At 41.2% G+C, this 13432-nt stretch overlaps 1 protein-coding gene across 1 annotated transcript in view; it reads right to left on the minus strand.

Annotated features, from left to right (window-relative positions):
- Window positions 1-2865: 2865 nt before the first annotated feature.
- Window positions 2866-13432, minus strand: part of Gnai1 (G protein subunit alpha i1) — a 76579-nt gene continuing 66012 nt past the window's right edge. The window contains exons 6-8 of the mRNA XM_050139818.1: window positions 10072-10201; window positions 7292-7445; window positions 2866-4921 (exon numbers count right to left, since the gene is read on the minus strand). Coding sequence (XP_049995775.1) covers window positions 4731-4921; window positions 7292-7445; window positions 10072-10201 — 475 coding nt within the window. The 3' untranslated portion in view covers window positions 2866-4730. The remainder of the gene's footprint in view (window positions 4922-7291; window positions 7446-10071; window positions 10202-13432) is intronic.

The raw sequence follows: 13432 nt of genomic DNA on the forward strand, positions 1-13432 counted from the left end.
GAAAGCTTGCCAGAGAGACCCACTGGTTCACAACACTCAGAGGTCCCATAAAAATATTAAGCTGAAAGCTATGATGTATATGTAGAGTACGTGGTGCAGCCCCCGTAGGCCCTGTGCTTGCTGCTTTGGTCTCTGTGAGCTCTTAAGATCCTTGCTTAGTTGATTCCCAGTGGCCTGTTCTCCTGATGTCCTCCATCCATCTCCTCTGGGTCTAACACAATTTCCACCTCCTCTTCCACAGGATTTCCTGAACCCTTACAGAAGGAATCTGACGGAGACATAGCTGTGTGTTTCAAGAACTCTTTCTTTGTCTGTGTAATATCTGGCTGTGGGTTTCTGCAACTCTTCCCATCTGCTTCAGGAGGAAGCTACTCTGATGACGGCTGAATATGATACTAATTTTAATGAGTATAGAAGAATATCATTAGGAGTAATTTTATTTATATGTATAAATATGCATGTTTTTATAAATATAAATGTATGTATATATACATACATGCACACATACACACAAACATACATACATACACACACATATACAGTGTTTGGTTATTATCTTGTCCCTTGTTCTTGGACACCCAAGCAATCATTGTCATGGAGTCAAATCAGACATTGGTTGGTTACTCCCCTATGCTCTGTGCCACCATTACCCCAGCATATTTTATAGGCAAAACAGAATTTAGCTGAAAGGTTTTGTGGCTTGGTTTGTTTCTATGTATCTCTTTTGGTAGCCTGCAGAGTGTTCCCACACCAACAGTACTAGAATGTAGGAGTAAAGGTTTTATGTAGGCACCAGCTCAACTTCTCCACGTTCAGCGAGTTGTGTGGGTGTTGTCCTCAGCAATGGGGCCTTGCTGTCAATTTGTGGGGGACAACTTATTTTTTTTTTACCAAACAGTCTAGGTTGTTTGTGAATTTCTATGGGATCCTTTTGACCAACATCTCAATTAGCTGAAATCAAGTCTGGATACTGGAAGCTTCATTTGATAAGAAAGGATGGCCAATTGGTGTTCTGTCGCCATCATTATTTGGAAACTTCATTAGGGTTGCCTTTATATTCCATAGGAAGTTTACATTTCACTAAGTTTTTATATAAACCCTCAGATGTTCTTTAGTTTTTGCTGTCTGTCTCCTCCCTCCATCCCTCCATCCCACTTCTGCTCTGCCTTTCTACTTTATCATACCCTCCCTCCCCTATTCCAGTCCATCCACAAAATCTATTCTATTTTGCCCTCACAGGGAGATCCATGTGCTCTCCGACTGCCAGTCCCTTCCTTCCTTTATGTGTAACCTTCTGGGTCTATGTATTGTAGCTTGATTAATATTTATTTAATGGTTAGTATCCAGATATCAGTGAATATATAGCATATTAATCTTTCTGCATCTGAATTACTCAGAATGATTTATTCTACTTCCATCCATTTGTCTGAAAATTATATGATGTCATTTTATAAACAGCTGATTAATAGTCCACTGTGCAAATGTACCACGTTTTCTTTATTCATTCTTCTGTTGAGGGACATCTAGGTTACTCTCAATTTCTGGCCGTTATGAATAGAGCAGCAATGAACAGGGTTCAGCATATGTCCCTGTGGCAGGATAAAGTTCCTTTGGGCATATGCTCCAGAGAAGTATAGTTGATCTTGAGGGAGATAGACCCACATCTTTCTGAGAAACTACCTAGGCAGCATTTTAAAGCCTATGCACATGCCACTTAGAGAAAGCCTCAGTCAAACACAAGGCACTGTTCGCATGTAGTATAAAAAAGAAGCTGGAACGTTGATATGAGCTCAAAGAAAGAAAGGCTTTGACAAGGAGGCTTTCAATAATACTCAATTATATTAAGTCAGAGCCAGTGTGGTTTAAAATAGAGGGCAACATAGTCCCAATTCTATTATTAAGCATGCCAATCTAGATTTCAAGGGGTTGACTGACTTTCATCAACAATTTTAAGGGGAAGGTCAACAAAGGCAAGAATACAGGGGGGGAAGAGATAAAACACCCTTTCAACGATGAACTAGTAATGATTCAGAGAAAAAGAACTCCCCAACTAGAGATGCAGACAGAGAATATGCAGAGTTCCAGACGGCCAAGTTCAACTTAAAGATTCAGTAATGTCCTCTTTCTCTGTCTTTCTCTCTCTTATGAAGCTTTAAGTGAGTTAATGGTTATGTGTTTGACTGCGTTTCTAAATGTCTTGAATCACATATGACCTCGGAATTATATGCATCTGGATGAAGTTGTTACTCAGCACGTATGTTATGCAGCTTCTGTAACTACAAAACACATCTGTGATAACAAACTTATGAAGGGAGAGGGCTTATCTTGGCTTATGGGTTTGGAGAGATTGATCCCACTGTTTTAACTCTGAGGCAAGGCGTCATGCTGGAAGCACATGTGAAAACGAATCCACTCACCACTTATGCCATGCATTAAAGAAAACAAAAAGGGGCCAGATCCACACAAGCCTCTTCTAAAGGACACCCTTATGACCTAAGGACCCCAGCTTCTCCAAGATTCTACCACCTGCCTTCTAGTTACCCTTCGACAAAGAAATTTATACATGAGTCTTTGGAGGAATTCAGCAGCAAAACTATAGCAGTAGCTAAAGGGTAATGATTGGTTGAAGAGAAAATGATGAAGCATTTGATTTGGGCAAGGTGATCTAGGGAGTTGAATTCCCATAAGGGGCTTGCATGCAGGCGATTTTTTATATCAAATTTTAGAAGAATATGTAGATAGGGCAAACTCAAACTTCTCAGACAAGTAAAGCCAACAAGACAGAACACTGGAAATAGGAAGGAAGCTCCCGTACACGGATACCTAGGTTCTAACGCAAAATGAGTTCAGTCAACAGGGTTGTAAAATTTTAAAAATTTAAATTTATTAGGATGTAGTAGTAGCACAGTTACACAGAGTAGACTTCAGGGATTCACCAATGATGGTCACCAATATGTGCTTCTTCGTGGTTTTTAAACCCTATTTTCCATCATTCAAATTTATTCAGATAATGGTTGAATTTCATACAGAGCTTCACAATCTGGGTCTGACAGATCTTCCATTAGTAAAAATGAATGGAAACGTACATTTCATGAAAGGCACATAAAATAATCTAAACTAACACGGGAGGAATTTCGATCACCTTGAATTTCTTGACATTGCAAACAAGAAAACCATTTCCCCCAAAGTAAACCACGTGAATGCAATTCATGATTCTCCACACACTTACGTGTGTACACATGTCAACAAGAAGACTAAGGAAATGGTAACATCTGAGGCTAGTGAGGAACCGCACGCGGGCACAGTCTATAGAAAGACTTGACTTTACAGGATGAATCAAAGAGGGGAATGAGCTGGGCAATGTTACTCATTTTGCCAACATAAGGGCACATAGACACACTGTAAACGATCAAAAGAAAAACGGCACTAACAAAGTTCAGTATGCAGCTCTTATGTAACACATATGTAAGCACACGCAGACACACTCACTGATCTTGTTAAATACTACTATTCAATTTCTAAGTATAATTGTCCGCTTAATGTCAGAAACCACAGTAGAGCTTTAAACGAATATGAATTCCAGCGAGTGGAAGGAATTTTGAAATCGAAGGGGAAAGAAGCAATTTTTTGACATAAAGTGATAAACTTGAAACTAGTGAATTACAAAGCTTGTATGCTATCAGTAATAGAGGATTTTCTGGTTAGCTTCCAAACAAGGAACTATCATGTATGCTTAAATATGAGGGATTTGCTAAAGAAAATACATACATGAATGTCTCAAAATTCACATACTAAAAATTTTTACCCACAAAAATGTTTTCACCACTCACCTAAACTTTGCCATAAATGAACTATGTTTTTAAGAATGTAAAATTAATCTGGCATCACCCAAAAGCAATGCAGAAATGCCATCCGGGTACTAAGGTTCAATTGAAACAAAGTGGTGGACTAAAAGCGAAGTGTTTTTAAGTCTAAGATCCTGTATTTTCAAAATTCTGAACACTTTAGCTTCTTCAGACAAATTTAAGGTAGAAACGTAACATCATGCATCCTGTAAAGAAAATGTCAATGCACACGATGCTTGCTTAACTCACACAAAGGCAGTGTGCTAACCTCGGTAAGAACATCCCCCGTGACACACGGAACCTTTAGAGGACACTCGTGGTATTAAAATAGTCTGTGCAATGTTTGTACAAATAACATTTTATGAATACAAGTATACATATAATCAAGGAAAGGGCCGTGACATTTCCTAATATTAATTACGGTACCTAAAATTCATAGGACATGAACATAAATACAGCTGTTTGAAACTGGCAAACACAGAGCTATTCTGTCATTCAGTACAAGGTACTTAATAGTTATGTTATTTCCAAAGCCATCACACTGGAATCGTAAGTTGCCACTCTTACAACCTAAACATAATATGGGAAATCAAAAGATATAAATACATCTTACATTTGCATATTTACACTTACACAGAAGTCATCAGTTATACTAGAGCCCAGCTTCAACATCACACCTCCCTTTGACATTGCAAGACCCTCTTTCCCCTTTGAGAAAGGTCCTAGTCCTTCCAGAGAAAGACACAAAACAGAACAACTTTGGTCATGTCGAGGATGCATTTGCAGTACACTACATTCTGTGTGGCTGGGAGACTCTAGTCTAGAGAGATCCATATAGAAGTACTCATTTGGTTTGAAAATGCTTGTTACTACCAACTGCGAAACTTAGAAGAGACCGCAATCTTTTAGGTTATTTTTTATGATGACATCGGTGACAGCGTCAAACACAAACTGCACGTTCTTAGTATCCGTGGCACAGGTGAAGTGGGTGTAGATTTCCTTTGTGTCCTTCCGTTTATTGAGGTCTTCAAACTGACACTGGATATACGCAGCTGCCTCTTCATAGGTGTTTGATCCTGAGATGTAGAAAAAGAAGTATGCAAAAAGTTATAGTGGTATAGGGTTAAGTAAAATGCGCCTTTAAACACAGGCCAGTTTTCTGCATGTAAACTACAGGGGCTCCATAACTCCACTTAACCCTCTAGAACAAAATGATTTTTTTTTCCAGTTAAAAAATACCTGGGTAAACTTCTCTTCACAACTCATCTTTAACCTTAAGAACTCCTTTCCATGGTAGTCTATGTTTGCTCTGTTTCTGCTCAAGTTTCCAAGAGCCAGACCCCTTTCTATCACTGTCTATCATCTACATCCCCACGCTGGAGAATTCAAGCCACCGAACCCTAATGGTGGCTTAGTATTATTGAGATAACCCCGCGGTGAATCAGCAATGCCAGCTGAATTCGTTTCTCTCCCCCTTCATATTTTCTCATTAGTCATCTTTTTGTCATCATTTTTATTCAAAATCGATACCGTGTCTCTAATACGGTAAATGTTATGAAGTTACCAAAAAAGAAAAAAAAATGATGTCCTACTTGTGCTTTTAGGGGAGGGGCTTGAGACGGGCTCTGAGCAAAAACAATTTAGAAAGGGCCTGGCAGAATCTGGGGATAAGCACACACAGCCTCTGACCCAGAAATTTCAATTGTTAGGTAGAGGTTCGGTAGAGCTTTGTTCTGGTCAAAGAAAGTTCACAAAACAAATGCTAGCAGAGCACGGCCTTCTTCTAGAGGAAATAGGGCCTGCAGAGAGAAATTTGGGCTGACAACGTAATTTTGCCCAGTTAAGAATAAATACTACTATGAAAGGATAGTTTGCAAAAGGAATACAGGGCTGCAGATGGACTTTGGTGAAATGGCAGCTCTCAGTGATAGGAGAGGAAGTGCATTGCAAGGCAGCAGAGGCAGGACACACCCAAGTGGCTGGCACGGCCACCTAGGCTTTATCCATACAAAGCCATAGCCATAAGATTTTGATGCTATGCCAGAAACAACTGAGCCATTCACAGAGCAAGTAAGTAGTGCAGATTTGAAATTATAATCTTAGCCTTTGGGATATCAAATAATTATGTGATATTCAGTGTTTATCAACGACACTTCCTTTCTGCATCCGACGAGACTCTAATTAAAAGCAGCTTGACTGGGGCAGATCTGCAGACATTGCATGATGCACTGGGTTCTGAAGTTGGACTCCGTGGCTGCACCGAGCTCTTGTTCTTGTCAGAACAGGGTTGGCCAAGTACAAACACCAATGGGCTATCCAATGTCAGCTGCGTGAAGACACTCACTCAACACTCACCAGCAACCCACCCACTGCAATGCTAACTCAGATTTTATTTAGACGTTAAGAAGTTCTTGAGAATTTTTTTGTTCTTTCAAATAGACTGAGGCAAAGGTTAAAATACTTATATTTAGAGTTCATACAAACTAATGGCAGTTTTGGTTTTTGAAGGGAAAGGGCTTAAATATATAATACATATATAATTATGTCATATTAACATATATGTAATATATACATACAATGTATATGAAAACTGATTTACTTTGCTTGTATGTGAAGCCTGGAAGAGCAGGAGTGGGTAGGGATTTCTCTTCTTGGCACTCAATTTTTGTTTTGGAAACAGGTTCTCAGATATCTTGGTCTGTCTTTGGACTTACTATGTAGCCCAAGATGGCCTTGAAGTACTGATCTTCCTGCTTCACCTTACAGGTCTGGAGCTTACAAGTGTGAACACCAGACTCATGTTCAATAGCGGCTCGGGATGTGCTCCATGGAACTAAACCAAATTTCAACCAACGCTTTATCCCAATTCCCGATTTTACAGACGAGGCACTGGAACCTAGAAAAGGCATCGGCCTTGTTCAAGATTCTGGATTTAATTCTGTAAAAGCTGGGTCTTTCCTTCAAATCTGCTGTGCTCTTGGAGCACATTGGCCAGAGCATCAACACTGGGACGAGCTGCCCTACTGGGTCCTCTTCCCTGCTCTGCTTAAGTCACCCTTTGTCCATTAGGCTGAGTGACTACTATTGTTCGTCATGGGTTTAGTAGCATGTGTGTGTGTGTTTTCCACGAGATAGCGAACAGATACAGATCATATCTTTACTCATTCAATCTGTCATTAGCTTATTGTATGAGCAAGTCAGTTTTTAGATTCATTAGAGACATGGAGTCACCTTAGGAAATTGCCAGAAAGCTTTTCCAGAAAACAGACAAGAGAAAACTCATCCACATCTTCAAGACGTATTTGTGTTCGGTTTGGAAAATACTATGTCCTCCAGTGCAAGAATTAGTAAGACAATAAACTCAAGCCAACAACTGAAAATCATGCTTTCGGGGAAGTTTCGCTTAGATACACATGATTTGCTAAGTTAATCTAAGAGTCCAATACCTGCATATTCCGGGTAGCAGATTGTGAGGGGGCTCTTTTTGATTTTTTCTTCAAAGAGGTCCTTCTTGTTTAGGAAAAGGATAATGGATGTGTCTGTAAACCACTTGTTGTTACATATACTGTCAAACAACTTCATGCTTTCATGCATTCGATTCTGGAACATAAAAAAAATCATTTTCATGAGCAGTGAAGGCTTTCAGGAAGATTGTTTTTATTTAATTAACATTTTTTTCTTTTAGTTTTCATACTGACCATAGTTTCCCTTGTTCTAGTCCATCTTCTCCTGTTTCCCCCCGCCCCTACACTCCAACTAGCCCCCTCTCCATCCACCACCTCCTCCTCCTTCTCCACTCAGAAAGGGGCAGACCTCCCAAGGGCTTGAACACAGAAAGGATAACACAGCGAAGTGCCAGGCATGGGTTCTCATCTCCCTGCTAGGAGCCCCACTAACAGACCAAGCTACACAACTGTCACACACATGCATAGGGCCTAGGTCGGTCCCATGCAGGCTCCCTAATTGTTGGTCCAAAGTCAATGTGCTTCCAGGAGTTCAGGTCAGCTGGCTCTGTAGGCTCCTCTGACATGACTTTGACCCTCCTGGCTCCTACAATCCCTCCTCCCTTTCTTCAGTAGAGCTCAGTCCAGCATTATTTGTCATAGTCAGAACCTGGAAACAATCTAGATGCCTCTCTATTGAAGAACAGATAAGGAAAATGTGGTACATTACACAACGGAGTATTACTCAGTGGTAAACATCAATGACTTCATGAAATTTGCAGGCATATGTATGGAACTAGAAAAAAATCATTCTGAGTGAGGTAACCCAGACTCGGAAAGACAAACATGTTGTGTACTCACTCATAAGTACATATTAGGAGTAAGGTATAGGATAACCAGCCTACAACCCACAGCCCCAGAGAGGCTAGATAACATGAGAGGTTAGCTACAGGTTGCATGGATTTCACTGGGAAGCAGAAATAGAAGAGACCTCCTAGGTAATCGGGGGTGGGAGGGCAGGGGATGGGAACTTGAGGAAGCAGGTTATGTGGGCTGTGTGTGAGGTGGATTGGGGGCTGGAGAGGGGGAGAGTAATGAAATAGACATCTTGATAGGGCAGGGCATTTCGGGGTTAGGGAGAAACCTGGTGCCAGGGAGGCTCCAAGGAATCCACAAGGACTCAGCTAAGACCTCTAGCGATAGTGGAGAGGGTGCCTGAACTGGCCTTCCCCTGTAATCAGATTGGTGACTGTCCTAATTGTAACCACAGAGCCATCACTCAGTAACCGATGGAAGCAGATGCAGAGATGCGCAGTCAAGCACTGGGGAACGGTTTCAAAAAGAACAAACACTGCACCAGACCAGATCTTTGCAGCTGAAAACCGTTCAACACCCCGAAGGACGTCCCAGCTGTTATCTCCACTCCAATTTTGTCTTAACCTGCTCTGTCTGAGTCACTTGGGCTGACTTCAAACTCAAGCAAAGAAAGCCTTAGCCGGTTTATTCCCTGTGCCGAGATGGAGGTTGGCCCCGGGTGAAAGCTATTACCTCCTCATGGGAAACGAACCTCTCTTCTTTCCTACAAGTAACAACAATTTTCTAGAAGCCAGCAGAAGACCAAGCACAGCCAGGCCTGTGACAATGATAATGCAGACCAGGGTTTGACCCCGACAGTGGAATGATGTATACCCCCACCCCTTGACTTCCGGCTTCTTCCTTATTTAGAATCCAAGAGCTTTTCTCACTATCCAACAAGCATCTAGGATGCTGAGACCCTGTTCTTCCCGTGAGGCTGTACTGAAGGAGTATCTTCCACTTATTCCTAGCCAGTCTCCTTCTAATTAGACTACTGAGGTGAGCGGTGGCCAGGTCTAGTTGACTGAGACGTCTATCCAGTCAGGTGTCCTGATCAAGACCTCTTAAGCATTCCACAGCAATACATTTTTGTCATCTCTACACAAGCACAACTTGGATGTTAGATAAGCTGAGTGTCTCAGCATCACCTAATCACTGCTGGCTCAGTGCCCATTGTGTAATGTCTCACGCCTGAGGTCCTGGTGTTGCAGCATGTTACAACCAAGGGGTGTTCATGTCTGAGCCCATCAAAGAAATGTCACTGTCGTGCAGATCACCTCGGCTGAAGAGGCAGGTGGCCGCTTTGGAGAGTAATTATTAAATTGAGCAAACTGAAATCCAAGTAGGTCAACACTGTGGATATGAGCAAAGACGACTTCCAGTTTTATCCGCTACCCTTTGAGGGGCCGAATTCAAAGAGGGCACTGCCGTATTTTACAGTGTAGGAATGAAAGAAATATATATGTGATGCTGTATTTTCCCTTCTGGCCAACAGCTGTTTGTACTTGATAGAAAAGCCTGAAATCTTCCCCCTTGAAATTTTCTTTGTATTTAAGGGCCAGAACTTTAAATCTGGATCCAAAAATGCTTCCCCGGGAGAACAATGCATTTGTAAAACGCTATTTGAAAATTAATTTTCTATACATAATTAAGGGTAGCATATATCAAAACAACAAGCTATCAGAGTAACTCGTGAGAAAGTGTGAGCCTGAAGCGGATGCAGGAAATGTACAGGTGTGTGTGTGTGTGTGTGTAGGCACCTACTCCTCCCAGCACCTCTACCCTCCAGGCTGCAGCAGAGAAGCCACAGCGAACAGCCTGAACTTTCAAACACTTCCTTCGTAAAGCCAGGATTTCTCAGAAAAGTTCTTGGCAACATCTGCCGCTGCCGGCGTTTCACGTTGCACCCCAGAAGTGCTTCTACTTGCCATTTCTTCATCCTCAGCTAGGACCAGGTCGTAGTCACTCAGGGCCACACAGAAGATGATGGCGGTCACGCCCTCGAAGCAGTGGATCCACTTCTTCCGTTCTGACCTCTGTCCCCCCACGTCGAACATTCTGTAAGAGCAAGATTTATGACTTGACACCACATTCAATGTTCAAAAGCCCCGACGAGTTCTGCAACGCCAACAGAAATGCTCCGCATAGCTTGGGGACTGTGGGACAGGAAGAACGGGACAGAGTGGGAGGGGAAAAATGTTACCAATTTGTTTTCTCAAAGGCCCAGGGTGGGGGGTGAAGTTATTTTTTTTTTAAATAAATTCTTTGATTGCAGCAAGAGTAACTCTAAACCAAATGAAAAATATTCTTAACTAACAACACATATGGGCCCTTGATGTGGCTCAGAAGCCTGAGTTCAATCCTTCGGTCCCTTCCACACGCACTCTGTGGCATGTGTGTATGTGTGAGTTCATGTGCACACACACATACCCACACACAAGTGAGGGAAAATTAAAATTCATTTTTTAAACAGCATAGACATCCATTAACAATCATGAAAGCACTTAGGATATCAAGCCAGCAACAGATTAAAGGACCTCACTGCTTGTAAACACCAGCAGCCACATAAAGCAATGGAGGAAACCAGAGACCAAAGGAAACACACTCGACTTGCCAGTTCCAAGCAATAGCGCCACAGGCCAGGGCTCCCTGTTCGTACTGAGAAAAGAGTTCGGGCAGGCTGTTGGAACGTCAGGGAAACCATCTCAGTAAGAAGAGGGTTATGAGACAAAGTAATTTTAGAAAATGACCAAGAGGTTTGTGTAAATTATGGACTAAAATGAGAGAGGCGGGGGGAAGAGGTGACAGACCAATAAAATAAGAATTCCTCAATAATTATATAATATATAACCATGGACAACGGGAGGTTAGTGTGCATGGTTCTGGCACAATCAAACAATATAATGCCAATGACCTTTTCTTCCTGTTCCTGGCAAGGATACGAAGTTAAGCCAAAGTTTAAATTTGCATAGACTACATTATACTGCCTAGAAATAGCCACTTATATAATGGAAACACTGCGTAAACAGGCACATTTTAAAGGCCCCATTTATCTCAATGGCGCACTAATTAAAGCCACTCCTGGTTAATTCCCTGCAGAGCAGCGGTGGCCTAAAACCAAATCCGAATCCGTCACTTTTGTCGTCTTGATTTAGCTGGATGTTAACCTGCTCGTTAACGTTTGCTATAGCAGAATGATCCTACCACAGCAGACATCAGAGTGGACAGGCTAGGAGAAGAACAGACGGCAAAGGGGTAAGATGCAACCCAGTGTAAAGGAGAACAAAGGGAGAACCGATTTAATTCCATTAACATTAATACAAGAATACAATTTGTAAACAATTTTACCATAAGCTTAGAGAGTTTTTTCACACAGCACGCCTCGCCCATCCATCTGGAACAACCCATCCCTTCCTCCACTTTCTCTGTCTGCTCTGCTCACTCCGTGACTCAGTCACTTACTAGTGCTTCTGTGTTACTGATGTGGTCGACGTCTAGAGATGCCTGACTTTAAGCAAAGCAGACTCTCCTTAATGGGGTAGCCAGGCTCCCTGCACTCAGCCAGGAGGGCTAGAACCAAAGCTAGGGTTTCTCAGACAAGAGATGAAAATATCCTCATGATGCCTCCACAGCTTTTATTTGAGCCTGACAGTCTGCTCTGAAAACTCAGGTCTGCCTGTGCCTTCGAACAACTTAATCATTCCTGCTCTCTGGGGAATACTGAGTGGTACAAAAGGAAGTACCAATAAAGGGGGATACAGTAACAAAGATCTACAGGTGTGAAAATGAAAAGGGGCTTGGAACTGGATACAAGAGTAGCATCTTGAACTCTCCTGAATTACTTCACATAAAAAGAAACAACCAGATTTTCTTGAAATATAGACAACAAAGTTAATTTTATTTCGAATTCAGATGAAAGCAAAACCCCCGGAGTTTCTGCAGTCTTAGGGAATGCATAGACTATGATGAACAGCATGCTTAGAAACAGTTTTAATGAGTTCTCAGAGGAAAGGGAAAATGCCCACTGTGACAAAGGTGATGCTGTAACAGACGGGGAAGTGGTTGCGTAGCTTATCTGCATCAGTCTGTAAGTAATGGATTTGCCTTCTTATAGAAATATAACAGCAGAAAAGCAAACTTGAGGAATGAACTCCACGCCAAAAGGGTGTCCTCCTCCCCCACACAGGAAAGAGCGACATATGACCGCACAGTTGGCAGAGGTATACGCCAAGGTGTGCCATGAATTGCCAGCAGCTACCAGACACTAAAATCAGTTCAAGAATATTCTTCCCTGGAGCCTTGAAGGGGAGCACTGTCTCCCAACACACTGATTTCAGTTCTAACCTGAAGAAAAGGAGGAGGATGATGTTTACTTGTTCATGAACCCATTTTTGGGCAATTTGCATGGCAACCCTCAGGAGTGAAAATATTATTTGCAAAGAATATTCTTTACTCGTAAGCTCTATTTTCTGTCTTAGCAATTACCATCTCCTAAAAATTAAATACCTGCTTATTTATCTGCCCTTTGCCTTAAACAGTTTAAAAGCAAAGACTGTCTCTCTTTTCTTGTTTATGTCCCCCACATTTGATACACAAAGAACTTACTACTAAATAAATCAACCATGCCTACTGAATACTTTTCAACATTTTCAAGAAATAATAGACTAACGTTGTGTTTAAGATTTGGAAATGCTTTCTATATCAGGGGAATGTTAAAACCAAAGAGATTTCATTATAATGTGACAGTCAGATAAATTTGAGAAGAGAAAAAAACCCCCCCAATTTATTTAACTTATGAATTATAAATGAATGATGGTCCTTCATATATTGGTCATAAAATTGAAAATTCATTCTACACCAGTGGTTCCCAAGTAGCATCAATCAGAAAGAACATCGGGAGATGCTGACGTCACTGGTCAGAGACTGTGTTTTGAGAAAGAACCTGAAATCCAAGGAGCAACAATAGTTGTGACCAGATTTTGTTTAAATTTATAACTATTTAAAGAGCTAAATGAAGATAATAACCAGATTGAATATTTTTACTACTCTTTTCAGATTCCATATAAATCACAGAGTACTCAGAAATGTCATAATTATTTATTCATAAAATGTTATTAATGTAATTCTTTGATATATTGTTTCTCAAATTCTGAGTATCTATTTAAACAATACAAATTCCTCATAAAATCTGTTCTCCTTCATATGAAAAGGCTGTTAACAACTAGAGAATCAGGTTGAATTTCTTAGGCATTTTTGTGATGTGAAGTCGAAGGAAATGTTTCCTGAGAT

This window comes from Alexandromys fortis, unplaced genomic scaffold, assembly GCF_014885135.2.
Source record: "Alexandromys fortis isolate MF-2015 unplaced genomic scaffold, M_Fortis_MF-2015_v1.1 scaffold_38, whole genome shotgun sequence".
Classification (NCBI taxonomy): Eukaryota; Metazoa; Chordata; class Mammalia; order Rodentia; family Cricetidae; genus Alexandromys; species Alexandromys fortis.